Below are 22,730 nucleotides of genomic sequence, written 5' to 3'. Positions count from 1 at the left end.
AGTTGTTAGCTTCCTAAACTTGAGGGTGTTAGAGGGGCGTGGATGAGAAGTGGCACGTTTTAAATAAGAAAACATTTCAGAACCCTCCATGCATTATAATTGCCCCGAATTCTTGTTAATGTAGGCTACATAATGACTTCATCCTAGTCTGTAAGACTGTACATTTTAATATTAGTGCTAATAGTAGCCTATAAGTTGGTTGCCAGATATATTTTCTTTTAAGCTTAATTTATGACTCTGGATAATCTGTATTTTTTTAGAGACAGATATAGAGATCACGTTTGTCCCATGGTTCTGAAAACAAAACATTAGACAACCAGACAAAATAATATGTAGCCTAACTTATTTGAGGTTCTGACAAAATGTTAAATTTTATGTTATAATGAGTCGATTTATAAATATTATGAGTCTATTAACCCTTTAATGCATGACTGTTTCGCCAATCATTCTTACATATTCGGGTCTTTATCGACCCGGATCAATATCTAACACGGAAGGATCTGATGACCTCTGATATTAGAGTAACAATTACAGAAGAATAAAATAAAGCATATTTTGTTACCTTTTGGAGCTTGAAAGGGCTCAGTTTGAGTAGATGTTTTATGTCATCACCACTGTCCTCGTTAGAGCTTATTTCCCAGTGAATTCAGCAAATATTGGCTAGTTTTATGTTTGAGGTCACGAATATGAACCCATTTGCGATCTTAAACATATTCTCAAACTATATAATTTTCAACATCTTCAAAATCAATATTTCGATCGCTGACAGCTTCACCAGATTCCAGTAACAGTTACAGTCATATTTGATTGTGTTCAGTACTTGCTCTGCAATAAATCGCTGAGCCATTTCATGTTTTTCTTATTATTTAGTTTACGGTCTGAATGAGTTGTCACTTCAGCATTGTGTATCAGACATTGCCACCTTGTGGAATAAAGGTGAATTGCACTTATTCCATCATCTAATATTCAATTATTGTTGTGCAGAAAAAAATATATGTACACTCATACACACCTCGACCCTATACAATTTTTACAAAAAAATTATACAAAAATAATAATTTTCAAATAATTTCATGATTTTTTTCTTGTTATATTCTTCATAATAAATTGATTGAGGAATACCAAGAAGGTTGATGTCTAACTTTAAAAAATTAATGAGGAGGAGGGTAGTGAATGACGTCCCAGGTCACTAAAGACCCGAGGTATGGATTTAAGGGATGAAATATTTTTTTAATTTAAATTAATTTATGTAAAATATTGTTTGAAATTAAAGGTGCTAAAGAGGATCTTTTCGTCGACTGAGAAACCAAAGACTGTTAGTGAGTTTTTGAAATGAGTGCATGCGTAAGAACAACCCCCCTCCTTCATAGCTCATTTCGAGGGAACGCCTCCCAAAACTCGTGCACAAGTATTGGAACACGAGTGTTTACCACCGGTATTCGCTGTGTCGTGTTAGTGGATTCATTATGTCGGACTCACCGCAGGTAACTCTTAATCTGCAGTTGTTACTCCTGTCTCCTGACAAAAACATTGCATGCGGCGCCTGTGGAGAGTGGAAAGTTACTGGAGCGCGCAGCCGCGCTCGTCTCTCACAAGGAACGTCATGGCAGTGATTGACAAGCCAGAGGGCCAATCATTTACGCGATGATCGCGTAAATGATTGGCTGATGTTTTTAAGGCCCTACCTCGTGCACGGATGATGTATATTAATATGATTCCTTCAGGGCACCTAATAAATAGTCTTTTATCAGTTAGTAAAGACAGTTTCAAGTAATATTGCAAAAATGTATAAAACAAAACATCCTCTTTAGCACCTTTAATGAATAAAGACTTGTTTCCTTCAGAGTTTTTGAACGAATTTCATCTAATACATTTTGACACTCACTGGTCGCCACCTACAGGCTTAACAGTGTAATAGATACAATCTTTACCAAGCGTAACATTAGTTTCAAAGGTCAATTACTCATTTTGATAGCGATTGCTGCAACATCAGTGTTTATATCCGGACTATAAACTTTAAGCCCAATATTTTCGTATGTTTGCAACAAAGTAATAGCAATACTGTTAACTGAAAACAATGTTTGTGAAGCTGTTTCAGACCTATAGCTTGAGCGCTGCTCTCTCTGGATCAGCAGCAGTGCGAAAGCAGGTTTAAATTAATAATCCAGCATGATCTTAACTTTAAAGGTTTAACAACCAGCAAAATCGTTAGTTTAGGAATAAGATTGCGTGTTTTAACCGAGATTGCAATATTTTAATGATTAATCGTGCATACATATGCACCTGTAGCCTATGTATTTTTGTATATCATATTTGTACCAGACCTCTAAAGTTACCCAGTTGCTGTAGTGAACATGGATAACATGGCTGAGGACTACTTTTCTTTTGTTTCCTGTCTTTTTACTTCATTTGATGATTGATTAATCATGGGTTCCCTCTTACGTCATACTCCAGAGTTCCCTTACGCATTTATAGACATACACAATCTACAAAAACAGCGCTAATTGTTGACACGTTGACAGATATAAAGATATGGAATTAAATGTATAAAGGAATGAACTATATAAATTGCACTGCATGTTTGCATGTTTCACAGGTCAAGAGCTGTAGAACCACCTACACAAGTTTGCAAATGTTCGTTTGATTTTAAGAAAGGCTGAATTGTTGAACTCTGTTGTTAAGGACTGAACTTGCGATCATACTCGGCTAACGATGCTTTTTGGAAATGCACCCCAGGCTGGGTGACCAGCAAAACAGTTTCTTTTCTTTTTTTTCTTCTTTTTTTCTTCAGCTAAAATACATTATCATTCTATTAGAAATTCTGAAGGCCAGACAGCACCTTTGCCAAAAAAGCAATTGCTTCTTTTATTTAAAATGCAAGTATTTCCATTGCCATAGCCACTACAGTATGTTGGCAGTTTCTCCCATTTATTTTTCAACGAGTGGCCTTGCTTATACTGTCTGGCAGTATGGAGACTTGCACAAAAGAGTAGTACTGGGGTCACAAGGTTAGACTTGAATTAAATTAAAATTCAGAAAGGAGATTCAGTGAGTATTGTGCACAGTCACATTTCCTTGACAGGATGGCAAAGCTCTGTTGTCTCAGAGAGGCAGTACATGAAATCCAGTGCTGATGTGTTTACCTCCATGTCAGTACTAAACAATACAGTTAATTTGATTTCAGTCTCTTCTAAGTAGTAGTATGGAGTGACAACTTGCGGTGCTCTAGATTCTCCACCCCTGACCTAAAAACCTCGGCTCATTCATTCTCAGCACCCTATTTCTCTTAATATAAACGTGAGGAGCTTTATCATCTGCTTCACCCACACCAGGCATATGTTATCATTTACTGCTCGTTAGCTTACTGATCACTCGCACCCAAGGTAAGGAAAGCAGTAATATATTTGTTAGCGAGATTAGCCATTTATCAAACTCTCAGACATGGGCAAGGATGAATCATTTTAAATTGTCTTGCTTGGGGCATATGGTTACACCCTATTTTCAAGCTTTGTGAATTGGTAAACATTAGAATTATTCAAATTGCTAAGATGTTTGACAAAATGTTGGATGGGATTTGACTGGACTGTGAAAAGTGTGCCAAAATGGAGTCAAACTTGATCCTAAAGGCCCTTTCACACTGAGTGTGATGCAAAAAAGCGAGGCGAATCGGCTCAAGAAACGAATGACCACTTTTCTGATAATTCACGCCTGCACGCTATGTGGCACCGACCAGCAATGAATGCACTTTTCCCCATGTATGTGTCTCGTATATGGCTTTAACATCATCTGCTGCATTATACAGTAATAAATTAAGATAAATAAAGTTTGGTACTACATCAGAAACACAAACTATCTATAATGCTTGGAAGAATACATCTTAAAATATAATTAGAGGTACAATTAGCATCAAGCTAATCACTTAAAAATATATGTAATTATTAATGTCTTTGCTCAAAACCTATTGTAGACCATTATTGAGTGCTTGTAATAACTTCCGATTGTGATCTAAAGTGGTCAGATAACAAGAACACAGCATCCACTCTTCTGTCCTCTGGGATACTCTTCTTTGGTGTTTGTTTATACTGGTTTTCGAAACAGCACCACGGTAAAAATCACGTTCCGGGGGGTAAAATCCACATTTTTTGCAGGGCTCCCCTGGTAAAATTAACATTAACATTTACATTCTAACTAAATAATCCACTAATATAACAATATTAGCAATAAGTCATCGCTTGCTGCGTTAACCATCTAGCTACTTTAGCATCTGACAAATCCCTAACCCAAATTTGGTGCGCAGCTCATCCCGCACAACGGCTACGGCCATGAATGATACATCAAATTGTGTGGCTTGTTGAGGAGAGGTGTGCTAAGGTGGTGGACATTAAAGCAAAAGCAAAAAAAAAACATAGACTTACATTAAAGGAGGATCCTAATGCAGTCCTAGAAACCAACAAAGATCTTTTCATGAAAGTTAAGAAATTTCTTAAGATCAGTTGACCCTTCTACGGGAAAGGATTAGGGCCAAGCAATAACAAAAAAGAAACCATCTCGAGATTAAAGTTGTTAAATTTCGAGAAAAAACTCGTTAAATTTTGAGAAAAAAGTCTAAATAAAATGTCAGGAATAATCTCTTAAATTATGAGAAAAAACGTGTAAAATTTTGATAAAAAGGTCGAGATAAAATGTTGAGAATAAACTCATTAAATTACGAGAAAAAAGTTGAGATAAAATGTTAAGGATAAAGTCATTAAATTAAGAGAAAAAAGTTGTTAAATTACGAGAACAAATTTGTTAAATTATGAGAAAAGTGTCGTTAAATTTTGAGAAAAAAGTCGAAATAAAATGTAAAAAACTCGTAAAATTTGAGAAAAATGTTGTTAAATTCTCGTAATTTAACGACTTTATTATCGTAATTTAATGACTTTATTCTCAACATTTTATCTCGACTTTTTTTCTCGAAATTTAACGAATTTGTTCTCATAATCTAATGACTTTTTTCTCGCAATTTAATGAGTTTGTTCTCAACATTTCATCTCAGACTATTTTCTTGAAATTTCACACGTTTTTTTTTCGTAATTTAATGAGTTTATTCTCAACATTTTATCTCTGACTATTTTCTTGAAATTTAACACGTTTTTTCTCGTAATTTAATGAGTTTATTCTCAACATTATATCTCGACTTTTTTTCTCGAAATTTAACAACTTTAATCTCGAGATGGTTTTATTTTTTTATTATTGCTTGGCCCTAATCCTCTTCCGTACCCTTCACAAAGACCTGCCCCCCTTAGTTACTGTTGCTTTGTCTGACAAGCCATGGTGCTGTCACGCCACATGCAGTAAAAAGATCCATCGCTTTTTTCAGACAAAATGGCGGATTCGGCGTTATGATTTGTTAGATCGCTTGTCAATCAAACTCCTGGTGAAGGGTCAATTCCAAAAAGTTTATAAGAATGTTCCTAAGAGACAAAAATTAATTTGTGTGTGTGTGTGTGTTACATTAAAACAAGAAAATATGGTTTTGAGTTTCATTAGAAATTTTGTCGCCTATAGGGCGGCGCACTTTTGTTGCCATACTGTAACTGTTGATCTCACCTTCTTCTTTACTCACTGTAGATGTACATTCAGACGGCCACACTTACAGTCTCACTGAGCCTGAGTGCGTCCGTGTCTCTGGGGATGCTCTACATGCCCAAAGTCTACATCATTATCCTGCACCCGGAGCAAAATGTGCCCAAACGCAAGCGCAGCTTCAAGGCCATCGTCACCGCTGCCACCATGACAAACAAGCTCAGCCAGCTGGCCAGTGAACGGCCCAATGGAGAGGTGAAAACCGAACTCTGTGAGAGTGTGGACAATAGTAGTGAGTACAGTCTTCTCTATCATGCACACTTTGTTAAAATGTTAATGTAGCACATGGATCAATGACATCTATTAATTTATTTGAAAATACATTAAAAATACAAATCATGTCTTTAGTTTCTGTATTGAAGTTCACTTTGAAAATTTTGAGGTGGTAAGACCCCCTTGGTTGAGAACCACTGTCTTAGATAAATATATATGGAATAAAACATAAAATCATAGAAATGACCCCTACAGATCTTAATGACAGTTTGTTAACGTCAATAAGTCCTTGAATTTTTTTATGTTAAAGCAAGTTCGGATGTGGTGCACATAAATGTAAAAACTTTTATATTTTGAAAAATGTATTTTTTGAAAATAACGTGTACACAAATGTGTTCGAGGTATCGGAAAAATATTTCATTACTTTTTACTTTGTGGTTGCACCACATGACATTTGACATATTTTTATACTAGATTTTTTAACCCTTTTCTTTATCATGCATACTCTTATATGTCATTGACCCCCATGCATTACATTAATATATTTAACAAAGTAAACATACAGTTTATTACCGAAATGCCATTTTTTGGGTGAACTATTCCTTCAATGGTGGCTAAACTGTGCATGATCTTTGTGTTAATGAACTGATAACTTCAATGCTTCTAAAATGTTTGCATTGGTTACTCTATTTGGTATTTATCTTGTAATCTGAAGCTTTTTATTATGAGGAAATGGAGCAGATAAGCCTGCATTCACTAGAGTATCATTGCGAATTCATTAGCTATGCTGTCTGCATTGTCTGACTGTAGCACTAGATCTCTTATAAAATTACATCTGAGGGAATCTGAATTACTGTCTGCAAGCTCATGGCAACAGACTGTACTTCAGCAGCCAGTGTGGTGTTACCTTTTACATGAGGGATCCGATCATTAACCAGGGCAAGGGCAGCATACACGGGCCCACAGCACTGTGTAAAAGTTAATGCAAATGTTCAGACCCTCACTAATGTGCCGTGACCCCTCGACTAAAGGGCTCTAATACTGGGCCAGTTCATAATGAGAGTCAAATGTGCCATGTAATGAATGTAGAGAATGCCATTTGGAGGACAAACATGTTTTGGTGTTTCTCAGTATGTTTAGTTTGTGTTCCGTAGGTGCAGTATTAAAATATGCTAATCAGTTTTGTTGTGAGCCAGTTCTGTACAGATTTTAGTCATAAGTAGCAATATGGGCCCATTAATAGATCAACATTTGAAGTGTAAATGTGTGGTTACATTAGCCAATTTTCAGCACAATTTTGCAGATCCACTTAATAGTGTAGTGATGTATGAAGCACCATTCATAGAGAAGCCACTTTTTAAACCAAGCCCCGGTAACAACTTGAAATCGCAAAATCTACATGGGGAAATCTTTGACCCCTACATGAAATTGAGCGATTCCTGTTGAAATTACTGGATTTCGCCTGCGAAAATTCGTGAACAACAGTTTTTGGGGGGAGGGGGATTACTTTTTATTCATAAAATTAGGGCTGTCAAACGATTAATCGCGATTAGTCGCATACAAAATAAAAGTTTGTAATTATTATGTATATATAAATACAAACACATTCATGTATATATTTGAGAAATATTTACAAGTATATGTATTTATTTATATTTGTATATAATTTATATTATATATAAATAAAAATATTTTGTACATAAATAACACTTTTCTCTTAAATATATACATTAATTTGTGTGTATTTATATTTACATAATAATTACACACAGTACACCCACATATTTTATGCAAACTCAAACTTTTATTTTGTGTACGATTAATCGCGATTAATCGTTTGACAGCCCTAATAAGAATAAAAATTTAAAGGATTAAAAGGAATTTAAATAAAAAGAAATAAGAACGGTAAAAGAAGTTCTTGGTCTAATTGTACCTGTGAAGTAATCAATCAATTTAAACTATTTGCAAATAATATTTTATTTTAAACCATGCACATATTCACTCTTATTCGTATGTCTAATACATCAAAAAATGCAAAACATTTTTTGTCTCGTTCAGTTATGAATTATATCAATCATGTTAATAATAGCATATTTAAAATTCAAAATGGCGAAATTTGATTAAAGCGTAAAAACGGTGAGTTTGCATCACTGCTGTTGGTCATTTAGCATTTCTATCATAAACCTGTAATATTAAATTAAATAATTTGGCATTTCTAATTATTACTGGGGACTTGTCTTCCCCCTCAATGTCTATGGTGGTTATGCTCCTGAATGTGACTGAACCTTAAAGGATTAGTTCACTTTCAAATAAAATTTTCCTGATCATTTACTCACCCCCATGTCATCCAAGATGTTCATGTCTTTCTTTCTTCAGTCAAAAAGAAATTAAGGTTTTTGATGAAAACATTCCAGGATTATTCTCCTTATAGTGGACTTCAATGGGCACCAAACGGTTGAAGGTCAAAATTACAGTTTCAGTGCAACTTCAAAGGGCTTTAAACGATACCAGATGAGGAATAAGGGTCTTACCTAGTGAAAAAATCATTTTCTTTAAAAAAAATACAACTGTATATGCTTTATAAACATAAATGATCCCCTTGCATGTGCTTCTGCTTTCCGCATTCTTAAAAAAAAATGGAACTGGCGCTTGCGTTCGTTCCGTAAGTAGAATACGGAAGGTGTAGGACATACAGCGTAAGCTTTTTGAAGAATACGGAAAGCGGAAGCACGTGCAAGGTAATCATTTGTGTTTATAAAGCATATACATTTGTATTTTTTTTTGAAAATGACCGTTTTTTTTCTCTAGATTCCTCGCCTGGTATCGTTTAAAGCTCTTTGAAGCTGCACTGAAACTGTCATTTTGACCTTCAACCGTTTGGGCTCCATTGAAGTCCACTATAATGAGAATAATCCTGGAATGTTTTCATCAAAAACCTTAATTTCTTTTCGACTGAAGAAAGACATGGACATCTTGGATGACATGGGGGTGAGTAAATTACCAGGAAATTTTTATTTGAAAGTGAACTAATCCTTTAAGAGAATATTGGCCGAGGAATAGTCCAAAAATGAAAATTCTTTCATCATTTGCTGACCCTGATGTCATTCCGAAACCATGAACTTACTTTCTTGTGTTAAACACAAAAGACATACATTTTGAATAATGTGCTATTTATACATTTTCAATTAACTGGGACTAGAGATTTCAAGCTTCAAAAATTATACAAAAGCACCATAAAAGTGTCCATATGACTAGTATAGTATATTTCAAATCCTCTATTAACATTCAGCAAGACTGAAGACTGAAATTTAAGTCATTTTTCACTAAAAATCTCCTTAACTGCTGTTTTATAAACTAATCATTCCAACTAAAAGCATGATTTGTCTACAAAATTTCAGTTTGTTTGTCATAAAGCTATCAGAAGGCTGAATATATTGCATATGGGCCATTTTTATGATTTTCTGGTGCTTTTTTATCATTTAAGAGCCTGCCAGTCCCAGTTCTTATACACTTTCATGATATTGTCAAGAGTGGCCGAAATTCACCTTTTGAAGAGAGAAACTCAAATGGGTTTGTACAACATGAAGGTTGAGCAATGCCTGTAATTTAGGTGCATATTTTCTGTTTGCAAAAATGAGTGTATAATGTCTAAAATAAGGGTTCATTTTGATTTAATTTAATTAGAATTCTTTTTTAGTCACAACTCAAGCCTTTTCTCTAAAAAGGGCACAAGATAAAGGCATTACAAAAGAGTGTTATTACTTTCTCAGTTTTTCCTTCCTACCTTTAAATCAAAGCAAGAAGCAAAATCATTTTCAATCTATGGAACAAAGTGAGAATTTCATCCTGATGGTCACAGAGCTACACTCAGAATCTATAAGTTCCCCAGCCCTCAAACTGAACTAACTCAATATACTGCAATTCTCTCATCTCTTGCAGTCTTCCGATATACAGCTGTCTTCTTTAACTGGCTATTTTCATTTTCAGCACCGTCCACAAAAACAACCTACGTCAGCTACACCAATCATGCCATATGACTGCACATCCTGAAAATGGGTTGGCATGGATCTGGCAAGCTCCGTCAGAACAGGATCCAATGACTGAAACCCAAGCATGAGACATCAGTGTTGTTTGTGGACAAGAGGATGGACTCTTGGACTTTTTTCCTGGATATTTTATAAGAAAGCCTAGGCGGCCATCCAAAAAAATGGAGACAAAAGCTGCCATTTAAGTGGGCAGCCAATAAAACAGGACACTGGCAAAGGGGTAAGAGAAAAAAATACAAAAGTTTAAAGAAACAGAACAAATATTGGAGTCGACCATGTTACATGTTATTCTAATTGTAAGTATTTTGTGGTTGTGAAAATTTTTTCATTCTTGTCCCACGGTGTCAGACTTGCATTGGAAAATGCGTTTGTCTCTTGTATTGGCTACTCTGGTCTATAACCTTGGGTTGTGAGTGTGCAAATGCCATGTTGGAAGCATGCCGATTCAATTTTTTTATACAAATAATTTATTTATAATAAAGGAATGTTTTTGAAATGTGGAGGGCTCTTGGGTGTTTGGACATTTATGAAATATTCACAGTAATTCACAGTAGAGCTGCAACGAACAATTATTTTTATAATCGATTAATCTGTTGATTATCTGTCTATTATTATAATAATAATTTAAAAGCTAAATGTAATGTCCAACAACTAATATTTTATCAAAATTATTGTCAAAAAAATGATTGTGCTTCATTTCTTTGTTGCACTCTGTCAGTAACCAATAATGAAATTTGTAGGGGTGTGACGAGACACATGATTGAGTTCACAAGATTTTTTTAGGAAATCCTCAATGACTAGCCTGACTTCGTCATACTCATATTCTAGGCAGAATGTGAGTCTGATACTGCTCCATTGCACTTGAATTATGGGGCGTGTCTTGACCTACAACCAATCAGAGCAACGCAGTAAGTGACGTATGTTAAACTTGTACTTAAACTTTTGCCGAATCCCGTTGGAAGGACGGCAAACACATCTTTCCCATCGACAAATGCCTTGATTGCGGTTCTTTGTCCGTCTTTTAAAATTAATGCGCTGTCGATTTCTTTTATTACAGACGTGATAGCAGAATCTAAACATCTTACTTCTCCAGCTGCAGTCATCGTTGGTGAAAACCAATTCAACCCAAGCGCTCTTTGATGACGTGGGTGGTTACGTAACCGCAGATAGCCTGTCCATCATCGATTAAAGCCCGCCCTAGCAATTTGATTGGCTCGGCCTTCTGGGAGCCGAGCATAATTACTCCACAATGGAACGAGTCCAGACCGAACTTCCCGTCCAAAAAATGTTGTGGGCGGGGTTCGGGCTACTCAATGACAAGAAATGACTAGAAAAAATATTCTGCAGGTGTATTTGAAATGTTTTAACTAATCATCTTGTAATGAATGTCATTTCAGTTCTACTTTCTGAGTATGAATTATCATATGCAGTAAAAGACAACAATACTCAAACACTGTAAAAGGTTTTGCCACTTACTCAACTGACCAGCTTTTGACCTCCTAACTGAACTCCTTTCCACAAATTGATCATACAAATAAAAAAAGTATAGATAAAAATGAATAACACAGTTTTCTCTCAGTATTATTAACTGCAAACAATAAGTGTAACCATTATCAAAGTACTCTCTCAATATTCAAAGTGTAAATAGAGATCAAATTTTTGATACAGAGCGAAGAGATGGTTACAACTACACAGCCCAGACTAAGATAGCTTTCATATTGGGAGATAGCTTTCAAAATGCGGGGTATTGAAATCGTGTTTGAATGCGCGCTCGCGTTTTACTTTCGCTTTCTATTTTGCAATTGCGCTTACACTGTGAATAGGGAGCAGTGGTGCTGAGTGCGCATTCTACACGATCAGATATTTGTCAAGTGCTTTTAGGCTCTGTTGTGCAATGAATCCTCCGCCATGGTCTTGTCAGTCACTTACTCTCATCACATGATCAGTGAACTCCGATTCCTGTTGCACTACGTACGACTCTGCTGCTCATGTTAGATGAGCTGGATGGAATTGAACCGAGCGTTATCCAACTGAATGAAATGGGGGTTTTTTTATTACTACAAAAAGCAAAATGACAGTGGAGGTGTAATGTAAATGTAGCGGTGGCATATTCTATCTTAAGTTCACCCTCACACTCCGTCATGGCAATATAGCGAGAAAACCTTTCACCTTGACAAGAAATCTTGTCACAATTTAATCTCGCGATTTTCTATTTTAATGTTTTTTTTAGGAATTTGAGACATCAAACAAGTACCAAAAATGTTGTTTGCATATGCGCATATTCAAATTTGGCACATCTTGGCTTAATTTAAAAGACACGCCATTGGTTCTCATATCTAAAGGCCAGAACACACCAAGCCAACGCCGACGAACTTGTGGTGACGAAAGCAGACTGTGGGGGTTTGCTCACGTCGGCAGCGTCTGTGTCCAAAGTTGCCCAGCCACACCAAACCGACGCTAAACAATGCGTGATATGAAATGCCTTTCTGAAACAGCAGGCGGCAGTAGCTGAACAGCCAATCAGAATGATCGTATGGCCCGACGAGGTCCAACGCCGATTCAACATGTCGAATCGGCCGAAAAAAAGCCAACGAGGACCAACTTCAGCCGAGGAAAACTTAGTCGGCCGACAAAGAAAAACTGCCCGACGGCCGACCGTCGTCTTGGTGTGCTCCGGCCTTTAGGGGGCCTTCATACAGAATGCACTCTTCCATTCCAATGCGCTACTTTTCCATTGTTTTACTGTGTAAATGCGCTAGACGGATGTGTAAAACCGTTGCGCTCGTGTCTTGCATCTTTTAAAGCGTCTTTTAACGCAGTGCTCAAGTTAAAATCAGTTAAACTTTCAAAAAACGCACCTCGAGACCATGCGTTTTTTTCCCCATTCCACTGTCCACATCTCGCATTTTTCAAAGCAAAAATGCGTTCTGTGTGAATGAGCCCTTACAGTGCTTTTTTGGTCCGATTCTCCCATAAAGCTATCATATAACTTCAGTAGACTTGGAATATTGTGTTTCATAGCATTTTGATAGTCCCTGTTCACTTTATGCATTTAATTGTATGGAAAAGAGCAGCATGGACATTCTGTAAAATATCTTCTTTTTATGTTCTATGGTAAAAAGAACGTCATATGGGTTTGACGTTGTTGGAACAAAAAGAGGGCAAGTAAATGATTACAGTTTTGGTGAATTAATCCTACTGTTTGCAAAACTAAACATGTAACTCAAGAATGTGTGTCACATGTATTTTCTGTTCAGGTGAGTCTAGACATTTCCAGGTGAGTCTAGCATATAAAAATGCCAAGCTGGCAAGTTGCTATAATTTATGAGCTGAATCTGAGCAGGTGTACCATGTTCCAAATATAGCAAGCCTCCATTTTTTTCCAGGGCGATACAAAATGTGTTATTTATTACCGTGCATATAGCCTTCCTTGAATCTTAAAGGAGCTTCAAGACTGTCCAACTTTCCTTATCCTCAGAGAAGTGGAGAACATCTAGTAAGTGTTGCACAGCATTTTAAAAAGCCTGTCCACATAATTAAACTTCGGTCAAAATGACCTTTCACATCCACTATGCCTTCCTTTACCTAACCTCAATATATTTCTAAGCATAAATGCAACTCATTTACACACTTACCTCGCAGCAGTTTTTACAAAGGATGTTTTGGATCCAGTCGGATGCCGTTAATTGGCTCTCTGACAGACAGAAGATTCCTGCAACTAAACTACTTCCTTGTAACTATGTCTACCAAACCCAATTATCTCTCCTTAGAGCTTTTTCTCACTAATTACTGCCTCTCAGTTGCTATTTAAGACTCATGAGATATGGGAAAAAAAGCATTGATAACAAAAATAAACAGGCCGTTAAATATTTCTGGCACTTCAGATGTTTCCGCAGTGCACAGCTTGGTGGATGGCATCCTTCCCTTTGACAAACAGTGCAAATGGCTGGAGTACAAGAATATAATGGAAAAAATTGACCACGTGTTGTTGGTGATCAATATTTGTACTGTGGAGGGAGACGGCGACAGACAACTTACACCTGTGGGAGGAACATCAATACAGCACTAAAAATGGCAACTAAAATTGTTTATGGAGAATTTAACAGCTTTTATTTACAACAGTGTTGCAAGTTTCACTTACACTATGGTTACTATGCCTCAAAACATTGGTCATATGTTTTATTTTAAGACTTTTGTCAGGTTTTTGTTCTTAAAGGATTAGTTCACTTTCAAATTAAAATTTCCTGATAATTTACTCACCCCCATGTCATCCAAGATGTTCATGTCTTTCTTTCTTCAGTCGAAAAGAAATTAAGGTTTTTGATGAAAACATCCCAGGATTTTTCTCCTTATATTGGACTTCAATGGAGCCCAAACCGGTTGAAGGTCAAAATTGCAGTTTCATTGCAGCTTCAAAACATTCTACGCGATCCCAGATTAGAAATAACGGTCTTATCTAGAGAAAATATCGCTCATTTTCAAAAAATTTTTTTTTAATTATATACGTTTTAACCATAAATGCTCATCTTGAACTAGCTCTCTTCTTCTTCTTCTTCTCTATTTGAATTCTGGCAGTGTAGACACTACTAAGTGTATTACTGCCCTCCACAGGTCAAAGTTTGAACTAATTGTTATATACTTGCACTAGCATATTGTATATGACAATTTAGTTCAAACTTTGACCTGTAGAGGTCAACTGTCCTCTTAACAGTTAAGGGGTTTTATCGTGCTCACAACAGTATCAGTCCTTTCAAAATAAAAGTCTTCATTACTGACTGACTCACTCAAAAAGTCTTTGCCACCATCTAAATTTTCCTAGTCTGTTTTTAGTTGATCTCCACGAGATGACACATTCTGTTGCTGTTTAAGGTCTGGGACTATTTTTTCCAGAAGAAGGAAGGCTTTTAGTGATTTTACTTCATGAAGGTTGCAACGATAAATACATATTTGCTTTAAAATTTGTATATAATGGAATAACCGTTTTATAAAAGCAAAAACGACTTCTTGGCTTCTTGGAGATTACTGCTTTATTAACTTATACTTCAGGGCTGTTGAATGCTCAAATCTGAAACGTTCTTAAGGCGAGAACACACCAAGCCGACGGCGACAAACTAGTGGCGACGAAAGCAGACTGCGGGGTTGGCTCACGTCAGCAGCGTCTGTGTCCAAAGTTGGCCTGACACACCAAACCAACGCTAAACAGCCGACGGCCAAGTAGCACGTCCGTTCTGCGCCTGTGCAAGATGAAATGTCTTTCCGTACCAGCAGGTGGCAGTAGCTGAACAGCCAATCAGAATGATCAGATGACCTGACTGAACGACGAGCTCAGACGCTGATTCAACATTTCGAATCGGCCGAGAAAAAAAAAGGACCAACTTCTGCCGACGCTGCGGAACACACTGAGAAAACTTAAGCCACCTTTCCACTGCACACGACGAACGACAGCCGTTGGACCGGAAGTCATTCATTTCCAATGGAGAGTAGTACGGGGGCTGCGTGGAGTTCTGATCATATGCGAATGCGGAAATTTCAGATCCGATTTGAGCTTCGGATGCGTTGAAATATTTGAACTTCTGCAGCTAGACCGTATGCGACTGGCCGACCGGATATGATGTATTCTAATAACTATATTAGCGCGAAGTTAGAAATATCAATATTTTAACACTTTAACGTTATTCTGTAAACACTATTTCTGTAAAATGGTGGTTATTAATAATTATGTTTAAAAAAAGATATTTTATGATTTTTAAATAAATTTTTACGTTGATTAACTCTATAAAATCTACTATGTTTTTATTTTAGATGTATTGAGGGTAATTTGCTTTGTATGGATATATTCATACATGCATTAACGTTACATTCATTAAAACCCACGGTGAATAAGCCGATCGAGGGTAACGGTTGCTTCACTACCAATTTCAAAGTTCCGTGCGACTGCCGCTAGGGGGCGAAATGCAACAAAACTAACGGATGCGAATGTCGTGTGCAGTGGAAAAGCGGCTTCAGTCGGCCGACGAACAAAAACTGCCCGACGGCCGAACGTCGCCTTGGTGTGTTCCTGCCTTAAGATGTGCAATTATTTTCACATACTGGAAACGCACGGCTAAAGTAGTTCTAGGCAGGTCTTGACCGCATTTCTGTTCTATATAAATTCACCACATGATTTCAGTTATTTCAAAAGGTACTTACTGCCTACAACCGCAAAAGAAACAAAACCGACACAACGACACCGACCAAGCACAAATATTCCTTACAGATACAACTTTCGATTTTAATAATGTAGTAAATAAATGAACCTTAACTGAGTTTAACCCTTAAATGCATCCCCCGGGTCTTTAGTGACCCGGGACATCATTCACTACCCTCCTCCTAATTCATTTTTTAAAGTTAGTCATTAACCTTCTTGGTTTTCCTCAGTCAATTAATTATAAAGAATATAACAAGAAAAAAATCATAAAATTATAAAAGAGTGCCTATTTTTGTATTCATTTTTTATAAAAATTGTATAGGGTCGCCAACGACACGAGGTGTGTATGAGTGTATGTATATTTTTTCTGCACAACAATAATTGAATCTTAGATGACAGAATAAGTGCAATTCACCTTTATTCCACAAGGTGTCAATGTCTGATACACAATGCTGAATTGACACCTCATTCAGACAGAAAACGAAATAATAAGAAAAACATGAAATGGCTCAGCGATTTACTGCAGAGCAAGTACTGAACGCAATCAAATATGACTGTAACTGTTACTGGAATCTGGTGAAGCTGTTAGCGATCGAAATATTGATTTTGAAGATGTTGAAAATTATGTAGTTTTGAGAATATGTTTGAGATCGCAAATGGGCTCATATTTGTGACCTCAAACATAAAACTAGCCTATTATTTGCTGGGAAATGAGCTCTGACGAGGACAGTGGTGATGGCATAAAACATCTGCTCAAACTGAGCCCTTTCAAGCTCCAAAAGGTAACAAAATATGATTTATTTTATTCTTCTGTAATTGTTACTCTAATATCAGAGGAGTTTTATATTATAGCGACAGGTAGAGATCCTTCCGTGTGAGATATTGATCCGGGTCGATAAAGACCCGAATATGTAAGAATGATTGGCGAAACAGTCATGCATTTAAGGGTTAAGAAATGCTTTGTAACTAGAAGTATTGTTCATTGCTGGTTCATGTTAACTAATGTAGTAACAAATAGAACCTTATTGTAAAGTTTTAACAATCCAAGCAGAAGTGAGATATTGGAAGCATTTTCTGTCTATTTTAAAAGTTTCTAAGCATATTTCTTTTGCTATCCTGACTACTGAAGTATTATATTATTAGTTGCATTTAATTATAAGCCTATTTATTTTGCATTATGCTGCATGTGACCCTATAAGACCAGACCTGCAATCCATATTTTCCTTCCTTCCTTCCTTCATTCCTTTTCTTTGTCACGACCCACCATGTTGAGAACAACTGCAATAAGGTGTCACTATAATTTTTCAAGATAAGACTCGTTCACACCAAAGATGATAACTATAATTGTTTTAATAATCATTCTAAGTCCACACTAAGGTCCAACTGTAATGATAAAAGAGGAACAATATCACTGAAATCACATTCAGAACAATTTTTCCAGCTGATAAAAACATTGACAGCTAATCAGAATCCACCCAAATTTAAAGAGCTTGAGCATTTAAAGCAGCAATTGTTCATGCTTATAATAAAAAGAACATTATCGTTCGTTGGTGTGGGCGCTAATATAGTCATCATTATAGTTATCTTTTTAGTCATTCTTGGTGTGAAGTTGAACGAGCCTATAATTCCTATGTAGGGAAGAATGATGAATCTTATTATGTCTTAGGACACTTACACACTAGACGTAGCACTGCATCAGAGAACACTGTGAATCTATTGATTTCACTGGGGAATGTGTCTTATGAGACATAGAGGAAAAATTAAAAAGTTATAAGGAGCAAAAAAGCAGAAGCCCTGCCCTCATCTCATCATTAGAAATGTAATCTTCTGTTATTAAGTCCGCTTTTTTTAACTATGCCAGCCCTAATTGATTCACATGCGATGCGGGAGGCTAATTGATCACAGGATCGGATTCTTTCAAGCCCGAGAGCCAGCGTGAGGGAGAATCTGGGTAAAGCTGTTTTTTTTTAATCTGCAGACTTTCTATGGGATCAATTTGCCCGGCATTGACCTAGACACAGATGTCCCAGAAGGCCTTTACTTTCTGCAGCAACTGTAAGGGCTTTGCTCTGGTAAGGATATCTCATTTGTTCAACTTTCGTTCCTTCCTAAGCAACCTTTCCTTTTTAATTTATTCAGATCCATACTCTAAACAGGGATGAAGTAATGTGCTTTATTCAGCATTAATGAGCTGCTGCGCTGCTTTTTTTTTCAGGCTCGTAATTACAGTAAGTATAGACATTATAGACAACGTGCCGTTTCAATTTGCCACTTATACAGCACTCTGGCACCATTTTGTGACATGGTGCAGACAACAAACAAACAAAACATAGTTATGCGTCATCAATATGTTGTCACTATTTGGATTAAGTGGCCATCAGCTCAGAAAAATTGATTTATTATTTGTTTGTCACTATGATTAAGACACTATATGGCGTCTTGACAAGTGTCTGTGGAAACAAAGTAACAGAACTCATGATCTCAGAAAAGACTTGAAATCACAGTCAAATCTATCAACAATTGTTACCACAAGGGTAAAATATGTAAGATAATGGATGCTTTTGAATGTGATGGTTGCAAACAGAACAAAGTGTACTCAATATGGTTGAAAGGAAGGAGCACTGCAGTAGGGCTCTGAATTTAGAAATCACACAATTTTCGAACATTTTCGAACATTTTTTGTTTTTTTGTCCTGAGACTTCCACAGAAGAAATACATTTTATTTAGACGACATCTACTGTTGATTGCTATCAGTTTCAACCAATATAACAAAAAGTGTTTATAAAACAAATTGCCTACCCTACCTTTAAAGGGTCATGAAACCCTAAACCAAAATTTCTGAGATTTTAACAGAGGTATGTGTGTTGAACACCATTGAAGACAATGTTAGCATCTGTTAGATTTAATAGTGGGGGGGAAATGGTTACATTTTAGTTTTTATACGCTATTTTCTTCCGGGTTTAAAATCTTCATCCTGTCCACGTCACAGGCTGTGATGTGGCAGAGCACGATAGTGCTTTGATGACTCATCGGTGTTTCATAATTATTAACGAGACTGAGTTTTTTATCCAATGAGAAGACACTCTCTTAATTATTCATGACACCACGTGGATCTTTCCAATGACGAGGACGGTTAACAGCACTAAACAGTGTGAGAGACTGACTGACTGACGGTGCGTGTCCGTTGGCGCGGAGCGAGCGGGTAAGCGCGAGTGTTTTCGGTTCATTCCTATGGAAGTTGAGCCGTGCGTAAGTTAAATGTGACTGGTCGCTTGCTCTGCTCCAGTCGACACGCAGCCTGACTGACTGAGCCTGTTGCAGGTTCGGCACGTAGATCTATGCTATGTACGCAAGGTTTTTTTTTTTTTTTACAAATATAAGCATGTATAGTGTGTATATAAACAACTATATTTTATAATGACTGTAATTACACATGTACATTAATATGTTTTAAATAGAATTACGATTACTGTAGGATATATGTAGCAGGGCATTCAGTAACTCTTGAAAAGACAAAAATAAAGTGTCAGTGTATTTCATTAGATTTTAACTTTTCTTTTTTTTTTCTTTTTTTTTTTAATGTAGTATTTCCTAATTTTTTACCACTGATTTTTAGTGACAGTCGATATGCATGGGCTACTGGCGATGAGAGTTTCCCCCCTTTCCTCTCCTCTCCTCTCCCCTCTTCTCACAGCCACCACGCCCATTTAAGTTGCATTTTTCAAAAAGATTGTGAGCTAGACTTGAACGGAAAGAGGGGGGTTTCATGACCCTTTAAGCAGACAGTCTACTAATACTCTAATGACTGGTAGTTGACATGTACACTGTAAAAAAAAAAAGAATTGTTGGGTTAACTTAAAAAAGTAAGTTACCTGGATGCCTTCAAATTTTAAGTTAATTGAAATTAAAAATTTGAGTTAAAGGTGCAATATGTAAGATTTTTGCAGTAAAATAGCCAAAAACCACCAGTGTTATATATTTTGTTCACTTGAATACCTAAAATATTACAAATGTTTCCAACTATTTGTAAATCGTGAGAAAATTGCAATTTTAACCAAGGCTCCGGGAGTCGCCTGTCAATTGCGTCATACCCGCGTTACCCTCGGTTTCCGCTTTTATTTTGTAGAAACCATGGAAACAACAAAGATGCTTTAATATTTACATGTTTTAATAGACAAGGGAACAAATGTTTTGATATATTTATAGACAGAAAACGAATTATTGTTATATAGCTCAACACGTTTAGTCTTATTGTTTAAATCAAAATTTCTTGATTTTTTGCAAGTACCACGCTTTACCATTCCTCAGAGAAAAACACTATTTTGTGAAGTAGCTAACATAGCATAATCAGATGCAGCTTTATTTTTAGTAAAAGTAATACAGCATTTTCTCCATCGTACAATACGTTCTAAAATTAATTGCATGCCATTTATCAACACAAGCCATCCAGCATTTAATATGATATTCTAAAATCGATCTATCTTACTGCAGTGTGTAACAGTGTCTCACAGCAGCCGCCGAGTGAACGCACAGAGTAACGTTATAACATCGTTTTCAACACACTCAAATGTATCTAATATGATAAACAGAGCTGTGTTACCTCATACTCAGCAGCGCCGGCGACTGTGTCATAATAAAAGTCCCGCTGCTCGTGAGGCGTGTGTTGATCAATCGCTCCAGCTCCTCGTTCAGCTCCCACAATTCTCGGTCCTGTTCTGCTTCATACTACAGTAACGTTAATAATCGCATCCATGAACATGATTTCTTCAGGAGTCCTATCCTGATTGTTTCCATCGGCTGTTAGGTGGAGACCACATGTCCCAAGATTCCACGCTCAAACTTGCCGTCTTCAGGCTACGCCTTTGTTTTGAATAGGCCTCTAGCGACCTCTAGTGGACAGAAATCTTACATAATGCATCTTTAATACAATGAAGGCGATTGGTTTAATCAATAGAAACTCAAAATATTGTGTTATTTGAACCACATTAATTATGGAAGTTGACTTGAAAAAATAAAAAATGTTGTGATAACAAATCGTGAGAATAATTTTTTACAGTGTAGTAAAATGTCTAAAGTGGATCATCCAAATAAAGTGTTACAAAAGATTAAGAGAACTTGCTGTTGGAAATAACATGGAATTTCATAGAAACAGAAATTGCAAATGAAGCTCTTATATATATATATGTGTGTGTGTGTGTGTATGTATATGTATATATATATCCTGTTAAATTTACAGTAAATACTGGCAGCTGTGCTTGCCTGAAATTCACTGTAAAGAATATGCTGACAGTTTCAGACTTTCAGATATTATGGTACATATTGGTACCTGTATACAACTTATAAATGCATATTTCATTAAGTGATCTATCAAAATTAACTATCAAAATGTGCTTTTTACCTTTTTACCTTATCAGTACATTTAACCACCTTCACAATACAGGTGGTAAAATAAACATAAAGAGTTCATAGTAGCTGGCCTGTTCATAAAACAGTGCACAGGGTCATACACACAAAGACAAAACACTATCAGGATAAGACAAATAACAGGAAATATAAGTTGTTCAAAACCTGTATGAATTTCTTTCTTCTGTTGAACACAAAAGAAGATATTTTGAAGAATGTCGATATCCAAACAGTTGATGGACCCCATTGACTTTCATAGGTTTTTTTTTTTTTTCTTTTCCCATACTGTGGAAGTCAATGTGGCCCATTAACTGTTTGGTTAACCATATTCTTCAAAATGCATTTTTTTTGTGTTCAGCAGAAGAAAGAAGCTGGTTTGGAACAACTTGAGGGTGAGTAAATGATGACAGAATTTTCATTGTTTAGTGAACTATTCCCTTTAAGTGTTATTTTTTCATTTCTCATTTCTCAAACTCATTAGTAATGCTTCATACAGTACATAGTTAATTCAGTTATAAAAGACCACTATTTTGCTTCAAATGCTTTAAAAAGAAAAAATCTTTTAATGTTGGTTGGTTTGGTTCACAGCTTTAAAAAGTTTCATTTAAAAAAGTTTAAAAAAATGACATTGGAGAAAAAGAATGGGAAAAATACTTCCGGAGCCAAGGCCACTGTTGAGCTCTGTTGTTAATCTTTCAATGCAGTACTGCTCAACCTTTACTGTACAGGCTCCCATCAAAACAAACCTGAGAGGGTGCATTTGTCTTTATATCAAAATAACCTTTCCTGTTGTGGTTACATGACCCTGAATGTCTTTCCTAAGTTTTCCGAACCAAATCTCTTTATATCACATCACCTTCGCTGACTCCATTAGTGGATTTTGCTTTGAATTTTAAATACGTCAGCATGTCTCTTTAGGGTCAGATTTACCGATTTCGGGGTCAGATTTCACCAAAGTTTACAGATATTTCTGTAATTGCAGTTTAGCAAAACTAAACCTTTTGAAAACAAAAACAAAATAATAAGGAAGTTTGAGCAGCTCTGCAGAATGTGATACATAAATCTTTCATTTTAACCTTGAGAAGTATTCTTCATTCAGGAATAGCAGTGGGTCATTTTATGCAGCACCACTTTAAATATGTAATTTAAAAAATATGAATAGCTGTCATTTTAAAAAGGGTTTTTTAAGGTTATTTGAGAAACAGCCTCTTGTTATACTTGGGCACTTAAAGTTTATCACTTATGACTTGATT

At 36.3% G+C, this 22,730-nt stretch overlaps 1 protein-coding gene across 2 annotated transcripts in view; it reads left to right on the top strand.

Annotated features, from left to right (window-relative positions):
• grm8b (glutamate receptor, metabotropic 8b) overlaps positions 1-10,084 on the top strand; it is a 209,130-nt gene extending 199,046 nt beyond the window's left edge. For both annotated transcript variants that reach the window (XM_067379385.1, XM_067379384.1), the window contains 2 exons: positions 5,614-5,860; positions 9,829-10,084. In XM_067379385.1, coding sequence (XP_067235486.1) covers positions 5,614-5,860; positions 9,829-9,878 — 297 coding nt within the window. In that variant the 3' untranslated portion in view covers positions 9,879-10,084. The remainder of the gene's footprint in view (positions 1-5,613; positions 5,861-9,828) is intronic.
• Positions 10,085-22,730: the final 12,646 nt, after the last annotated feature.

This window comes from Chanodichthys erythropterus, chromosome 24 (genome assembly GCF_024489055.1).
Source record: "Chanodichthys erythropterus isolate Z2021 chromosome 24, ASM2448905v1, whole genome shotgun sequence".
In the NCBI taxonomy this organism is placed as follows: Eukaryota; Metazoa; Chordata; class Actinopteri; order Cypriniformes; family Xenocyprididae; genus Chanodichthys; species Chanodichthys erythropterus.
Note: the sequence above shows the minus strand (reverse complement) of the source record. Positions and strands in the feature narration are given on the sequence as shown.